This window comes from Haliotis rufescens, unplaced genomic scaffold (assembly GCF_023055435.1).
Source record: "Haliotis rufescens isolate VD_foot unplaced genomic scaffold, xgHalRufe1.0.p SCAF_21, whole genome shotgun sequence".
Taxonomy (NCBI): domain Eukaryota; kingdom Metazoa; phylum Mollusca; class Gastropoda; order Lepetellida; family Haliotidae; genus Haliotis; species Haliotis rufescens.
In genome coordinates this window covers 11,475,622-11,491,830 of record NW_025963902.1, presented here as the reverse complement: position 1 = coordinate 11,491,830, position 16,209 = coordinate 11,475,622, and the positions used below count along the sequence as shown (strand labels likewise).

Genomic DNA, 16,209 nt, shown 5'->3' with positions numbered 1-16,209 from the left:
ATCGTTATTATAACAGAAACAAACGTATGTTTTCCATGTATATCTAAAATGATATTATTTTCCGGTGAATTAAACAATTTAAATTGAAACAATTCATAATTCATCATGTTATGAATACGTAAACTTGTAATGTGTGTCAAAAGTCGTACTAAAATACGCTATTTGAAGGGGGCGTGGCCTAAATGCAAATGTCCGATTGGGATTTTAAATTTTCCGGACCCCTGCTGTCAACATGGTCAAACCATGTCAAATAATTTATTTTGTTATTGTTTCACTGAATATAATAAGTAACACATCAACTGCTGACTTGTTATTGTGTTCGTGAATAAATATTCATATTTATTACCCTATATTCGTGATATGTATCGTATTCGCCTCATAGTGTATTCGTTGCAGCCCTAAATAGTACCCTTTACCCATTCACTATCACAGCTGTCAAGTGACCATCTCTTGTATCATCAACTTAGCACAGAACTTCTCTTGTTCATGAGTGTAATTGATGGACGTTATTTTTAGCATTTGGTCATTAAAATCAGGCTCCAAGTGAAACTATGGAAGCGAATGGGTCCAGGGTATTATCATAACAGAATGGAGTGAGTGAGTGAGATTGGTTTTTAACAGTATTACAGTTATATAGCGGCGTGTCAGTTCAATGTGGGAGGAAAGCCCAAAGTGATGCAGATCTCGGACGTTTACCACTTCGGTGAAACCCACGAACACTAGTATGGTGCTGACAAACCTAGAAACATAATCGGGGTGAACCGGGATTCGAACCCACAATCATATGTTTCTGATGTGCCCAAGGGACGCAACTCCGCACAGAGGATCGCGGCGCCTTAGAAGACTGGGCCACCTGTGCCCCCATAACAGAATGGAATAACACTACACTTGATAATTGAGTATAGGTGGCTCCAATACAGAAAACAGTTTCAGTAAAATAATTCACAGTTCATATATTCATGCAACAGTTCTCCCTGAAATTATATAACCAAACCTAATGTGCAAATTTCAATTTTTAAATTTGAAAAAACATGTTTATAATTGTTTAAAAGCTTTACTACAAATTCCATCCAAAAACTGTCCTTCAATGGATACACATAGACATTAAAATATGAAGCTTTATAAAATAGTTTGTGATTTTAGTTCAGAAAAAGAGTAAAAAGGAGGACAAAAGGATTAAAGGATGTAACCATTAACTTGATATTCAAAAAAACATTTCTTCTTTCATTAGTTTTTTTCGTTTCTCCTGACCAAAATACTTTTAAAGAGACCTGTTCTTATTTCAACTTTTAAATCAACCATCAACCATATGTTTGGAAAAAGAAATCCATAGTGCAAGTAATAAAAAAAAGATGTAATTTATTTGTAAGTTATCGGGTCCTTATATTGAACTTCACCTGTTATCTTCCAAGTGGAAGAGCTGTTTACGTAATTCCTCTGCCACTTCACGCAAACCACGGACATACGGCGAGGCCTCTGCAAAGTTGCTGTACTTTGGATTGTTCCTCAACAGATACTGAGCTAGGAAGTTCAGAGGGTTGAAATTGGGATCCATTAATGCCACCTCTGACAACCCTCGCTTATCTGCCTCACACAGTAACTTCTCTACGCCCAGAATCAAAGTCGGAAAAACCTTGTCAACTAAATAAGCTCTCACTTCTACTGTGGCCTCGTTGTTTTGGAGCCATTCTTTGGCCAAAAGTTCTGTTGGTATTTTCCTTGCCAATTTTCTGGCATCTTCTTTGGCTGCTTGTAAATGTTCTTTTTTCTCGTTTCTTATCCCCACCAAACGTTTCATCATACTTTGTTCGTGTAGTCTTTTCCATCTTCTAACAGCACTGCGGACAATAGGTTTCATATAATCTGGAGTGGATGGTGTTTTCCTTGCACTTCCTGCACTTATAACTCTGAATGATCCTGCAGAACTTCTCTTCGATAACTGACCTGATGATACTCTAACCTCTGCCCTTGACCCAGCTGAAGGTGTCCTTGGCTCAGACAGGGTCACTCTTCCTGCACTTCCTGCACTCCCAACGCTCCCTACTGGAGTGGGACTACACGCTACTTCAGCCATCTTGACAGAGGCAAACTCTTATGTTGTGTTATATCTGGAATAAAAATAAACTACTTTTGAAAACATGTCACTGGAATCTTCATAAGTAACATCACAAATAAGATCAGCAAGCTTACTTTAAAAGTTTCCCCTAAACAAAAACAGTTCTTGTTTTGCCAGGGCAGAAAATATTTCGTACTTCATGTCCTTTTGTTCAGAGCAGTGTTTTTTATTTAATTTCAAATCTTTTTTACCAATTTTTAAGAGAAAATCTGAGAAATGTATGCTTCTTGGACATCAGAAATCTATCATCAGTTGTTGTTAACTTACTCACTTACCCACATGTACCGTATTTGACGTAATAAGCGCCCAGGGCACTCTCAAAATTAGAAATAGGGCTCTCTTATTAGAATATAATTTTGGTGAGAAAAAAACCCAGAGTTGAAAGATTGTAAATTTCGTTGTTTATGCGGACAGCCTGAAATGATACAAAATAAAAGTCGGTGCATATTATACACAACGGATATATTTTCCAGAATTTAATTGCCCATAATTAAGGGTGCATATAATGTATGCGTATTAGGAGGCCATACTTTTCACGTCCTGCTCATTTTGGGGGGCCTTTTTGCGCAAAAATGCCTCCTAACGGATTTCAGCATGCTAGCGCGTGCGCGCTTATATGTAAGCAAAGCTGTCTTTGGCAGCTTCCTTACAGGAAAAACCCGAAGTGGGGACCCAAATACTGCAGTTGACCCAATATAGAAATTGTGTCATGCCTAACATCAACTTCTCCAATAGATGGAGAACACTACCAATTTGAAAGTTGAAATGGACCACACCCCACAAGGATTTTATAATCAAAACATAAAATATGAAACACATAAGAGAAAAATAAGGTCCAACAAAAGAACAGCAATGTCCAGTGAATAGATTAATATCAGACTTGCAGCGACAAGGGCAATATTATTGTGTGAATTTCGTCTCCAACCGTTTACAGTCTAAAAAGATGTATTTCTGGACTATATAGATCTAACCTGTTTTCTAAATTATGTTGTTGACATTGACAACACTCAAAAAGTTTGCATTTTAGTTTGTCTTCACTTATTGATCAGCTCAGTAGCATTCAACAATTAAAAGCCAAAAGCCATACAAAACCCCTTTCATCGCAGCATCAGTGCATATACTTACAAGTATTATGTACACATTTCGACCGCTATCCATTAGTGAGCCACTGACACAGAGCACCGACCGCCATGTTTGTTGTCAACACGTTGCTAAGAGGAAGTAGTCTTCTACGCATGTGTGGAAATGGAACCGGAAAGCACCTGCGGAAGTGGGGTCAGAGTCTGCGCGGAATTACTTCCTTACTCGATAGGAGTGTGACTTGGTACGAATACTGTTGTGTCACATTTCTTAAACAAATGTGGAAGACACAAATACTTTTGAACTGTCGTATTTAATTGAATAAAGCCACCAATGGCTTTGGTGACAGTTCAACGATCTCCGAGCCCTAGCACCGATCCAGATTCGGTAAGTTTCATTTGCGATCTGTATGGGAGAACTGTCATCCAGATTCATTCAGTGCATTGTCAAACTTTCACACCTTCGGCTAGATTGTTTTTGTTTGCTTGTCAGTAAACACGTGGTAAATCATTACTATTAGCCGCCCTGGTGATGACATGCATGTCTCCAAAAGTAAATCTGCCACTTTGTTTTATTTAGCAAAGCCGCAATGTTTGTAAACAAGGGGCAGCTTATCAAATAGATCGACAGTCATTCTGATTAAAACACATCGAGCTCAAGGTATTGAATAGAACATAATAGTCATGGTAGATACCAGATTCAACATTTTGAATCACAGTACCTTTGTTAATTTTATGAATTGCTGTCTGCTATGAAAACCGTGTATCTAAACTTGTTCAGTTTATAGTCTCCAACAAAATATTGATCCGTAAATAATGTACAAATTGCTTGGCCAAAGGCGGTGTAGCTAGAGGGGGGATATTTGCCCCTCTTCCACAATAAATATGTTGAACTGTCGATACTGTATCGATACAAATTGATTTATATTTATTCCAAATCAATGTTTATATTGATTATGTTTGTTATTTATTATGATGAACAATGAGAAGAAAGAAAATTCCAATTTTGACATGTAAAGGCAATGGTCTAACTTTCCAACATCTGTATCTAAGTGATGTTATCCAATATATTCTGAGTCATGATGCCCCTTGTTGATAGTGCTGTCAACTCCAGGAACGTCACTCCTTATCAGTGTCAATTACTGGTCAAGTTCTGGGTTTTTGCTTCCATCCAGAAGAAAGTTTGATGAATATGTAAATGAATTACAACTTCAAAAGTCAAAGTTATATATATTCTTAATGGCATGTTTAATGCCCTATGTAAATTTCTATGTTTAACGTTGTTACTTTTAAAACCAAATATGTACTTCTCCCATAAAGTTCATTTATATTGATTATGTCTATATGTTGTGTTCTGTACTGACTATTTGGGAACAAATAAGATGCAAGAATATTTTTAGTTGTTGATGATCTTAATCTCTATACAACTCTCATTAGACCACAACTCTCCTACCAGTAACCAGTGCTAGGCTGGCGTTCTGAGTGGCAGTGTGTGAGGATGAGCTGAAGAGATGTTACTGACAACAGTCGTAAGAGGGGAGAAAGATAAACCATTTTCCGCAACCGTTCATGGTCTGCCTTTAATGGATCCGTCTAGTTCATTTTTAGCATTAAATTGCCGATTTGCATTGGTAATTTGAATACACAAATAGAATAATTAATCTTATTATTAATCGATATATATATATATATATTGTGATACTAAAATTTTCAATCGATCTGTTAACAAATGGATTGTGTAATACCTTCTTGTAAAAACAATCAATTACTAACAATCAATAACAAAACATTCAATCAACATGCCAAGCTTACCAACATGTAAAAACAATCAATTACCGTATTCGACGTAAGAAGCACCCTGGGCACTCTCAAAATTAGAAATAGGGGGCTAAAGAGTTGAAAGGTTGCATTTTTCGTAGTTTATGCTGACAGCCTGAAATGATACAAAAGAATTACGAATAAATAAGTCTTGTGTTCATTGATCAATCAGAAGGGGTGCTGATTTGGATTGTTCACTAGCCAATATATTAGCAAATATTGCCATGGTTGCATATTAGAGCGGGGCACTTATTACGTCGAATATGGTACTCCTCATAATTACTAGACAAACCAGCTTAGTAAACCTTGGTCTTCACTTGAAAGAATTGCAGCTTGCCATCTTGGTTCACATCTTCTTCTCCGTCAGTAGGCATTTTAAATACTTATATGTACAATTATAGGTTATAAAATGCAGATTTGTAGTAACTACAATATTCAATGTATGTCATAAAGCCTTTATGTAGTACTAAACCTTGCAAGAAACATTTCTTTGCCTACCTTATGTGTAATATAAGCATATTGGTTTAAAAAAATATATGTTTAAGCAAATACAGCACCATTATTTGTTTAGAGGCTGTAATCTGTGTTTCTGTAACTGAAATCATCAACTTATTCAAAACAATGGACTAAACCCATACGGCCTAACTCATTATCTTGGCTAACCCCATTGGGTTTGCGTTTAGGTTAATCATGGTAGTAAATATGCTACTAGTGATGTAAATGTCATAAATCTGTCAAGTTTATCAAGTGGTCATTGATCTAATGTAAGGGACTGAATGCCAATTTGAGCATTCAAGCGTAACAATGACTCATGCAAGTTTAGACCTAGATGATGCTTGGCTTGCTGCCATTAACCAAACAAAGAAATGCATTATGTTAATTGTGTTACAGTTACTGTACTTTTGTAGTAAACAAATGTAATTGTGTTGCCATTGTATAAAATGGACCGCAGTGTTTGAAATTTGAAAGTCAAGGGGTCCTTGTCATAGTCTGATGTTAACATATACAATTTGGGGGTCCTATTTTCAAATACTATGGGGGGTGGTGGGGTAGTCTAGTGGTTAAAGCATTCACTTGTCACGCTGAAGACCAGGGTTTGATTCCCCACGTGGGTATATGGGTTTCTGGTGTCCCACTGCCGGGATATTGCTGGAATATTGCTAAAAGCAGCATAAAACCATACTCACTTACTCAAATACTACAGCATCAGTACTAGTTTGACCTAATTATTTCTGAAACAGTGGAAAAAATCCAAAGAACTGCTCGTCCAAATCATTGAAAAAACAACGATTTGCAAAATAAAGCAAACAACATATACTAAAGAAGTATGTCACAGTCCCTGAACTATATCATTTTCCTATCTGCCCATCCCTTACTGTATTGCTATGACCCAAAATGAAGCGAGTCTAGATTTTCCACAGGTCTCAATCTCCCATCTCACAGAGGCTCCTTATCAATTTAAATGTAGCTGCTTGTTTCTATCAAAATTATATATTTTCAGATAATAAATTTTACTCTACTACCAGAGAAGCAATGAAGGAAATGCAAATATATGTTCATTTGGGCAAGTACCATATTCGACGTAATAAGCGCCCCACTCTAATAAGCGCCCACGGAGATATTTGCTAATATATTGGCGAGTGAACAATCACAATCAGCACTCTTCCGATTGATCAATGTACACAAGACTTATTTCTTCGTGTATAATACACACTCATGTGTTATATGCACCCTTAATTAAGGGCAATTAAATTCAGGAAAAATATATCTGTTGTGTATAATACACACAGTCTTTTCTTTTTGTATCATTTCAGGCTGTCAGCATAAAGCACAGAATTTGCGATCTTTCAATTTTTTTCACCAAAATTTTATGCTAATAAGACCCCTTATTTCTAATTTTGAGAGTGCCCTCGGCGCTTATTACGACAAATACGGTAAATGTTTCTTTAACATGCCCACATGGTTAATGATGCTCACATGGTTAATGATGCTTGTGTGCCAAATGCTAACGCTGTTAGATGTTCAGGCTTGTGACATGGATGATGAGACTTTCCACACCCCATACCTTGATTGTCATGATTTATGTATGAGAACAGTAACTATGATACAAGGGAGACCACCCACTGATCACAGTTGACCAATTCCATTTCCATCAAGTAGCACATTACTGTGTGGGGCTTGAGCCGAATGTGTGTTGTAATGAGTCATGCGACAAGCCCTTTCTGATAGATGTAAGTTGCTTACTAATTATTTATGGCGTATCTATATTTAATGATGAGAACATAATTATGGTCTTCACACTAACCATCCACGCTATCACCAAGGATGATCTTAGAAAAATTGTTTCTGATCATGGGATGTAGGGGGCCACGAGTGGCCCAGTCAGTTACGGTACTGTGCAGAGTTGCATCCCTTGGGCATGCCAGAAACCTATGATTGTGGGTTCGAATCCCGGTTCGCCCCGATTATGTTTCTAGGTTTGTCAGCACTAAACCTGTGCTCGTGGGTTTCACCGAAGTGGTAAACGTCTGAGACCTGCATCCATTTGGGCTTTCCTCCCACATTAAGCTTACATGCATTGATGTAACTGAAATTGTTCAAAACTGTGTTAAACCAAAGTCAGTAATTCACTCATTCAGTGTCGATTCAGTACTTGGCAACCCTGCAGAGATAATAAACAAATCACAGGGCAAGAGGAACAAACAGTTTCCAGTACTCCTGCTGATTGCTTATTGGCACTGACTGCTGGAGGCAATTAGCCAATCACTCGTACATTGCATCAGCTGTTGTATATTGACGTGTGTATATAGCAGTTTATGGCAGGCGTTGTGCAATAAGGTGTGGGCCTTGTTTTGTACATTACTGGATACAGAGTGTGGTATTTCTGTGACTTTCAGGAGTGAACTGTTATTGTGTGGTATTGCTGTGACTTTCAGGAGTGAACTGATATTGTGTGGTATTTCTGTGACTTTCAGGACTAAACTGATATTGTGTGGTATTTCTGTGACTCAGGACTGAACTGATATTGTGTGGTATTTCACTCTACTGGTATGTATCATGGTATTTTTGTACGGTATGTTTTGATGGTATCCACTGTACAGTGATTTTTTCCTGGAACAATGGCAATGGGACATTTTCATCATGCTATCGCTCTTTGGTTTTGTTTGTTGTCAGCAATATTCCAGCTAAATGACAGCAAACTGTAAACAATCGAGTATGGACCAGACAATCCAGTGATTGATATAATGAGCATCGATCCATGCATTTGGGATATGATGACATGCATCAACCAAGTCAGCAAGCCTGAGCACCCCATCTCATTAGTCGTGTCTTACGGCAAGCATGGGTTGGTGAAGACCAATTCTAACCCAGATCCTCTGGGGTGCACTCTTTAGTAGGACATTCTTCTAAATCATTACTGAATTTGAAAAGAAATAGTACATTTTGGATTTATTCTGCCAACATCCAGATACTTTTTGTCGGTGTTTACGAGGGGTGGGTGATATTTCTGCTGGCTTTTAAAACTTTGAACAAATAAAAAAACCGTAATAAAATTACTTTTTTTGTTCCATGCAACATACATGCAGTCACAATCTTCTCTTTTTGTTTTGAATATTCCTCTTGCTCGTGCATAGCTCATTTCGTCATCAACAGCATGCATATTCAGGATCATTAGGTTATTCAATCTTCTTTGACTCAGTCTATTACGACTGGCTGTGTGGATTCTGTTTTAAACGTTGAACCCAGGCTCTGCAGGTACGCTGCTCACTGGAATGGTGATCGCAATGGTAGCCAGTTGTGCAAAATCGGGGAATATGTCAGCATATTCGTTTATCAGGACCTGGCATGTGTTCGCAAACGTAACAGTGTCCAGGCCAGCTGCAGCTCGCTTGAATTGCTGGAAGTCTCTCTTGCAACCATTTCGATCGAGTACCGGTAGGTGTGCTGTGTCGTCATTATTGTATGGACCAATGACTGGGCTGAAGTGATACGAAGTATGTCAAGGGATTCCCCTCCGTGCGCGGTGAGGTCTTGAAAGTGCTTTCTGGTATCTTAAGGGATTCAGAACGATGTCCAGTGACCGCAAGACACTAAGACTTTCAGCAGGAAAATGATTGCGTATATGAATTGCGTAAATAAATCTTCAATAAAACCCACTCGTTTGGCTTGAAAGGAGATGACAAACTTCGGATCTGCGTACGTCAACTTGACACCACGAAACTCGTCATCGACAACATTTTCATTCAAATGTTTTTCATGTTTTCCAGTTTCATTCAATAAAGTTTGTAGGCATCCAATGGTTGACTCCACCATAGACTGTATCATAGCTAGGTTCAAGTTGTCCTTTTGAAAGACAAGTTTTTCCATGTACGGCAGAACATCAGACAATATGTACGTTGTCGCAACAAATGAAAACGTTTTCATTTTTTTTGCGGGATTCACCGCCACTGTGTTGCTACGCTGGGCTGCCTCTTCCTCAATTTCAATGACTAAAGCTGACCAATTCAATCTTGTAGAAGTAACAGCTCAAATCAGCGACAATCACCTTACAGCACAGGGCTGTTTGACACTGAAGAATTCTGTGCAGTCCAAAACTTTAGAAACTTCTTTAAGTCTGTCATACCATGTCGCAGAATACTGGTACAGTTTATCCGATCATTGATTGTTGTATGGTAATCCGATATGCACTTTGATAGGTTAGCTACATCCTGCGACACCAGGACAACACGATGTGCAATGCAGTGTACGTGCACTAAGCAAGGACAATCACTTGTTTTAAGTCTCACACCAACACCGATACTGATGCCGGTCATGACGCTTGCCCCGTCCGATCCCAAACCAATTATTTTGTTCACTGGCATAACCCTTTCCTCCTGATCTTTGCCGTTTTTATTTCTGCCGTTCCCCCATGAACGGTATAGTTTCCCAGAAATATTGTCTCTGCTTTGCCGCCATTTACCATATAAGCAAAATGATCAGGTTTTTTCCAACAGAATGTTGACAGTTTTGTCAATAATCAAACCGATATATTTGCTATCTGAAAGGTGTTTTTTTCAAATGTTCTATGGTCGATTCGGTAATTGCGCTTTCCATTTCTTCCATGCTGTCCCCATGGGTGTATAAAACCCCGATAATGACGAACAACCATTTCTTTTCTGCAGTTCAGTAAGACTTGAAAATTTGTCTGCGGCAATATTCCCTTTTGCCATATATAGCACAGTTCTCATCAACACGGTTAGGTTATCGTCCGTTTTTCCTTTAGCTACAGACATGTGGCCAGCCATGACTTTTTATTTGACATAATAAAAACAGCATCATGGTGACTGTTACTGTCTCTGTGCTCTTTTATAGCCGACTTTTGCATGTTAATGCATCCCTTGGTGAACCCATTCAGCTTCCCTGCTGCCTCACATATACGACAAAACATCATCTCTGTTTCTGACTCGTGCGTAACCATCTAAATTCATTCAACCGGTCATCGTGAAAGTTCCTGATTTTTATTGTTTTATCTTTTGTAGCAGTTTTGGCCTTTTTAATCCCGCCGTCACAATTAGTACTGTCACTGGATGACTTTTCTAATTCATCATTTGTACATTTACGGGGATTCTCAGGGTTGCCAGCGAAAAAACTTAAAAGCTTCGTCTGTTTTGATGACATATTACATAAACTCGGAGCACATGGTTTGAAATGACGTTCACTTTTGTTCGAGTCTCTACAAATATATATTTAACCTTGAAGCAAAGCGTAATGTTATTTCCTTGCGCCAAAAATAGATAACGGGGAAACCCTGCTGATAACAGACAAGCTGGCTTCGTTCGAAAAATATACTTTATTCAATATCGCCAATCTTTTGTTCAGCAGCAAAGATTTATCAGGTACTTTTTGTCGGTCCATAGGGATTGGCAGGCATAAGAATTACCGGTCCTAGCATAATGTTACTGGTTAAAAACCGGTAATTACCGGTAAACGGGAACACTGGTATTGGTTTACCCCAATTTAATGAATATTGCAGTTTTTACACATAATGTCTGATGAATTGAAAGTGAACTGTATGCTGAAAGTTTTTGAAATAATGTTTTTATTACACTACAAACTAACGAGAGAAGTATAGGATTTTCTTTTTTTACTGTCCGCACACATGGCGATCTGCAATGAAGTAAGTTGACATCAAAGTCTTTAGCACAATTGTATCCTAGCACCCATAAGGTCCTTTTTGTTCTGGTGGGTCAAAACCATGAAGATCCCGGGTAGAATTGGTCTTCAGCAACCCATGCTTGCCGTAAAAGGCGACTATGCTTGTCGTAAGAGGCGACAAACGGGATCGGGTGGTCAGGCTCGCTGACTTGGGTGATGCATGTCATCGATCCCAATTGCGTGGATCGATGCTCATGATGTCAATCACTGGATTGTCTGGTCCAGACTCGATTATTTTACAGACCGCCGTCATATAGCTGGAATAATGCTGAGTGCGGCGTTAAACAACAAACAAACAAAACTGAAAAAAGATAGACCCCGGTAAATCCTGTGAGATATTTCGGTATAAGACTTTATGTTTGTGGTATTTTCAAGTAGCCCTAACTTGTCTTACAGCAAAATTTTCAATCAATTTATATGTTATTGTATGGACTAATATTTCTGAGCTTACTACACGGAACAGACCCGTGAAGATCCGGGGTAGAATAGGTCTTCAGCAACCCATGCCTGCCGTATGCTTGTCGTAAGAGGCGACTAACGGGATCGGTAGGTCAGGCTCGCTGACTTGGTTGATGCATGTCATCGTATCTCAATTGCGTTGATCATGCTCGATGATTTACAGACCACTGTCATATAGAAGGAATATTGCTAAGTGTGGCGTTAAACAACAAACAAACAAACAAATTACAACGAACAGAATTTTACTGACCCCGTGCTTTGGACCAGTGGCTAAAGTCAGAGACTGTTGTTTTCAATCATCATTAAGTTTTTTTAAGCAAGCAGGGTCAGGCCTCAAAGTTGTATTTCTTTCCAGGTAGCCAGTGTTAAAATCAAGAAGTCAAGCCAATATTGTAGGTAGCCAAAAGCATTTGAAATTGTCTTTTATCAAATAACTGTTTTAATATGTACAAGTTATAGCACTCGTCTTCGAATTGTGTATTAGTGCAAACTGTACTTGATTTTTGTTACTCGTGACTCGAACAATGACACAGTTTATGTTACTGGATTATATAGGCATATCCTTGCTTATCCATTGAGCATTGTCAACTAAAATAAAGTACAAATTACATTAATATTTATGTATTTCAGTTCATTGTCGACTTTAGGAGGAATTATTTGCGAGTACAATTATAATAATATTAGCAGAAGTGTTTTCCAAGATCAGATGTTATTTATTTTTGTGTCTACAGATGTGTAGCAATAGAATTTAGTCGCCACAGAATATTTTTCAAGGTAATCATTTGGCTACCTCTGAATTTTAGACAGTAGACAAACTAAAATTTGGGTCGGACTGACGACCATTTTAGTCGCAACTTTGAGGCCTGAGTGTGAAGATCTGTGACGAATGATTTGGGTTGTTGTCGTATATTCTACCTGTCAACAGTAACTTAAAACGTCTCCTTAATTCAGGAGGAATAGACAGCGGCAAAGGTCACATTCCTCTCATTTTCCTGTGGGTAATAACTTAACACCACACCAGTAATCTCAGGGGGGGGGGGAGGACAAGACCTGGGTGATGCTGAGCTGGTGAAATGGGTCCGCCAGTCAATGTCAGGGCGATTCAGCAGTGGTTGGACTGCAGTGGGGTGTGTGTGTTTAGTATCTGTTTCAGGTGTGTAAGGGTATTGTGTTCATGTGGTAATACAAGCTGTCCCTGGGAGAACAGATCAAATGATGATGCTGATGAGCAAATAATGGGATTTGCATTGTCAATCAGTAAAAAGGTTGTGATTGTATATTACTATAGTCATGATAGACAGTAGGGTGAGGTGAGGTGAAATTGGGTTTAACGTCGCGTCCAAGATTATTGCACTTATATAGCGACGTGCATGCACGTGTATGTGTGTGTGTGGCTGCTTGTACTAGTCCGGACTGATGCCGATTTATAGTGCTAACTCACTGAGATACCATGCCGCAGTTTAACATGAATACCCCACTCAGACACAGTATACTCCAAGCCGACCAGTCCTTGTTTTAGCCCCTTAATGCCGAGCGCCAGACAGGGTAACAACAAGTACAATCTTTTAACGTATGACGCGGCCCGGTATCGAACCCTGGACCTTCCGCTCTCCGGGCGGACGCTCTACCACTAGACCACGGAGGCGGTCTATAGACAGTAGGGACAGACAAGAGAAGAAACATGTTAAGCAGTGCTTCAGATTGTCAGGGGCCCGCGGTCATTGTTCCCTGAACATGATGCTGAAATAAATAAAATTGTGCTGAATACGGGTCGGATGCCCCCCCCACCCACACACACACAAAAACCACTAAATTTTGTTGACTTGGACCTCACTTTTTACAGTTGAGAATAGGTCTTCAGCAACCCATGCTTGCCGTAAAAGGCGACTATTCTTGCCGTAAAAGGTGACTAAAGGGATCGGGTGCATGCTCACTGACATGGTTGATGCATGTCATCGTATCCCAATTGCATGGACCAATTCTCATGATTGTCTGGTCCAGACTTGATTATTTTACAGACCGCCATCATATAGCTGGAATATTGCTGAGTGCAGTGTTAAACAAATAAACAAACACAGTTAACTCAATCATGCCAATCTTTGACACATTTTGGTCAAAGGAAAATTAGAGCACGAGGCAGTCAAAGCAACCCTTTAGAGATAATGTAGATGGAAAGAAAACAATTTGTTTCAAAAGTGAAGATTTTGATAAAATTTGGAAAGGAACTTTGTTATCATCATTATCGTCATCAGCAGCAGCTGTCTTCCGCTGTCTTCCGAGCAGCCCCCACACGGCAGTCTTGTCCACCAGGTTCTCACAGGTGACAGGCAACGTTCAAGGGCAAGGCCACTTAAGAGCCTTGTGTGAGAAAAAAAAATATGAGTGTAAAATAGACAAGATTTTTCATTATTTGGTGATGCTAACTGACAAATTCCCCTGAAAAGCAAGGAGTGTGAAAGTAAATCCTGTCCAGATTGACAGAACTGTGGCAGTAACTTGTTATTTTCCCAGGTCCTTGACGATGGGGGGTGGGTGTGTGGGCAGCTAAGTGAGTGAGGGCGTGGTGGGTGAGAGGCAGGTGAGGGGTTATGGGTGAGTGAGTGAAGGGGTGGTGGATGGCTGACATGGGGCTGGAGTGGTGATGGTGGGTGGGTGTAAATGAGGGGGTAATGGGTAAGTGAGTGAAGGGGTGGTCGGGATGAGTAAAGCGGTGGTGGATGGGGGAAGGGGGGTGAGTGAGGGGTGAGTGAGGGGTTATGGGTGAGTGAGTGAAGGGGTGGTGGATGGCTGACATGGGGCTGGAGTGGTGATGGTGGGTGGGTGATGTGGTGTAAATGAGGGGGTAATGGGTAAGTGAGTGAAGGGGTGGTCAGGATGAGTAAAGCAGTGGTGGATGGGGGAAGGGGTGGTGGTGGGGGTGAGTTATGGGTGAGTGAGTGAAGGGGTGGTGGATGGCTGACATGGGGCGGGGGTGGTGATGGTGGGTGGGTGATGTGGTGTAAATGAGGGGGTAATGGGTAAGTGAGTGAAGGGGTGGTCGGGATGAGTGAAGGGGGGGGTGGATTGGGGGAAGGGGGTGTGAGTGAGTGGGTTTGGTTTTTTTGGGAGTTTGGGGTTGTCGTTTTTTTGTTTCCTTTGATGGGGTGGGTGGGATGGTGAGTTTTATGGGTTGGTAAGGGGGGTAATGGATTAGTGAGGGAAGGGATAGTGAAAAGTGGATGAGTGAGTGAATGAGGTGGTGGTAGGGGTGAATGAGGGGTTATGGTAACATTTAGACCCAGAAATAAAGATATCTTTTTTCATGTATTTAAAAATATATATATGTCTACAAAAAAATGTAAAATCCAAATGGAGCCCCAAACAATGCTAGACTTGAGTTGGATTTTTTTTTTATTCTCTTGGGCCTAGGAGACAGACTTAAGGAGTGGAGAGAGTTATGGGTGGGTTATAAGGAAGGCTGCAGAACCTACAGACACATGTTTGAAATTTGAGGGAGGTCAGACTACAAGACAACATAACTGCCAAAATATTAAGAAGCTTTAGTGTGGTTTTGTATGATAGACTGCTCTATGTTTGGAAAACAATGTCAAATATTTTGGGAAGGTCCTGTTGAATATGGTTGCTTGGTTGGTTTGTTGTTTAACTCCGCACTCAGCAATGTTCCAGCTATATGACGGCGGTCTGGAAATAATCGAGTCTGGACAAGACAATCCAGTGATTGATATCATGTGCATCGATCCACGCAATTGGGATCGATGACATGCATCAACCAAGTCAGCGAGCCTGACCACTCGATCCCGTTAGTCGCCTTTTACGACAAGCATAGTCACCTTTTACAGCAAGCATGGGTTGCTGAAGATCTATTCTACCCCAGAACCTTTTGAATATGACAGACATCTATTGTTGTGTATATGTTGCAACCCCTCTCTCCCTTCTTTGTGTTGATGTTCAGGATACATGATCGGGATGACTGTTGAGGGCTATTCACTATTGCAATACCATTGTCTTGTGAGAATGTGCTTAAATCAGTTCATTAGGAGGACTTGAAATTATACCAAACACAGCCAGTCAAAGGGAGATAACTCTTTGATGAATAATTTCTCCCAGAGCAGACCAAGGTGTGAAATCTTTTTACTCTTGATACTAAGATTGCCACAATGTAGTTGCAATTGGCCATATCCAGCTTGTCCACAGCTCATTTTGAACTTGTGTTTTTTGTAAAATAACAAGACATTTAAGAAATCAACTAGTCCGTCCAGATTTTCACTTGTCTCAGACAAGCGGACCAGTGGTCGTGTCTATGAATGCATACTGCTCTAAAAGGGCATGCCTGTCTTGGAAATTGGAAATTGAGTGTTCAACCCATTGTGTTTGGCTCTGTTTCAGGAAACCCCTGATGGTGAGGAAGGAGGAAGTGGGCGATCGCCTCTCCGGAATAGGAGGTAACATTAACACTTTATCTGTAGTTTCATCTTGTCGTCTGTGTCAATTTTCCTGTTGTGTCCGTGTTAACGTGGCAAAGACATCTACTGAAGAAGTCTC

At 40.0% G+C, this 16,209-nt stretch overlaps 2 protein-coding genes across 3 annotated transcripts in view; one reads left to right on the top strand and one right to left on the bottom strand.

Annotated features, from left to right (window-relative positions):
- The window catches only part of LOC124145759 (EF-hand calcium-binding domain-containing protein 5-like), a 35,917-nt gene extending 32,554 nt beyond the window's left edge, over window positions 1-3,363 (bottom strand). The window contains exons 1-2 of the mRNA XM_046515663.2: window positions 3,242-3,363; window positions 1,398-2,108 (exon numbers count right to left, since the gene is read on the bottom strand). Of these exons, the coding sequence (XP_046371619.2) occupies window positions 1,398-2,074 (677 nt within the window). The 5' untranslated portion in view covers window positions 2,075-2,108; window positions 3,242-3,363. The remainder of the gene's footprint in view (window positions 1-1,397; window positions 2,109-3,241) is intronic.
- Window positions 3,364-3,394: 31 nt separating this feature from the next.
- The window catches only part of LOC124145758, an 81,540-nt gene continuing 68,725 nt past the window's right edge, over window positions 3,395-16,209 (top strand). For both annotated transcript variants that reach the window (XM_048401243.1, XM_048401242.1), the window contains exons 1-2: window positions 3,395-3,583; window positions 16,054-16,109. In XM_048401243.1, the coding sequence (XP_048257200.1) occupies window positions 3,530-3,583; window positions 16,054-16,109 (110 nt within the window). In that variant the 5' untranslated portion in view covers window positions 3,395-3,529. The remainder of the gene's footprint in view (window positions 3,584-16,053; window positions 16,110-16,209) is intronic.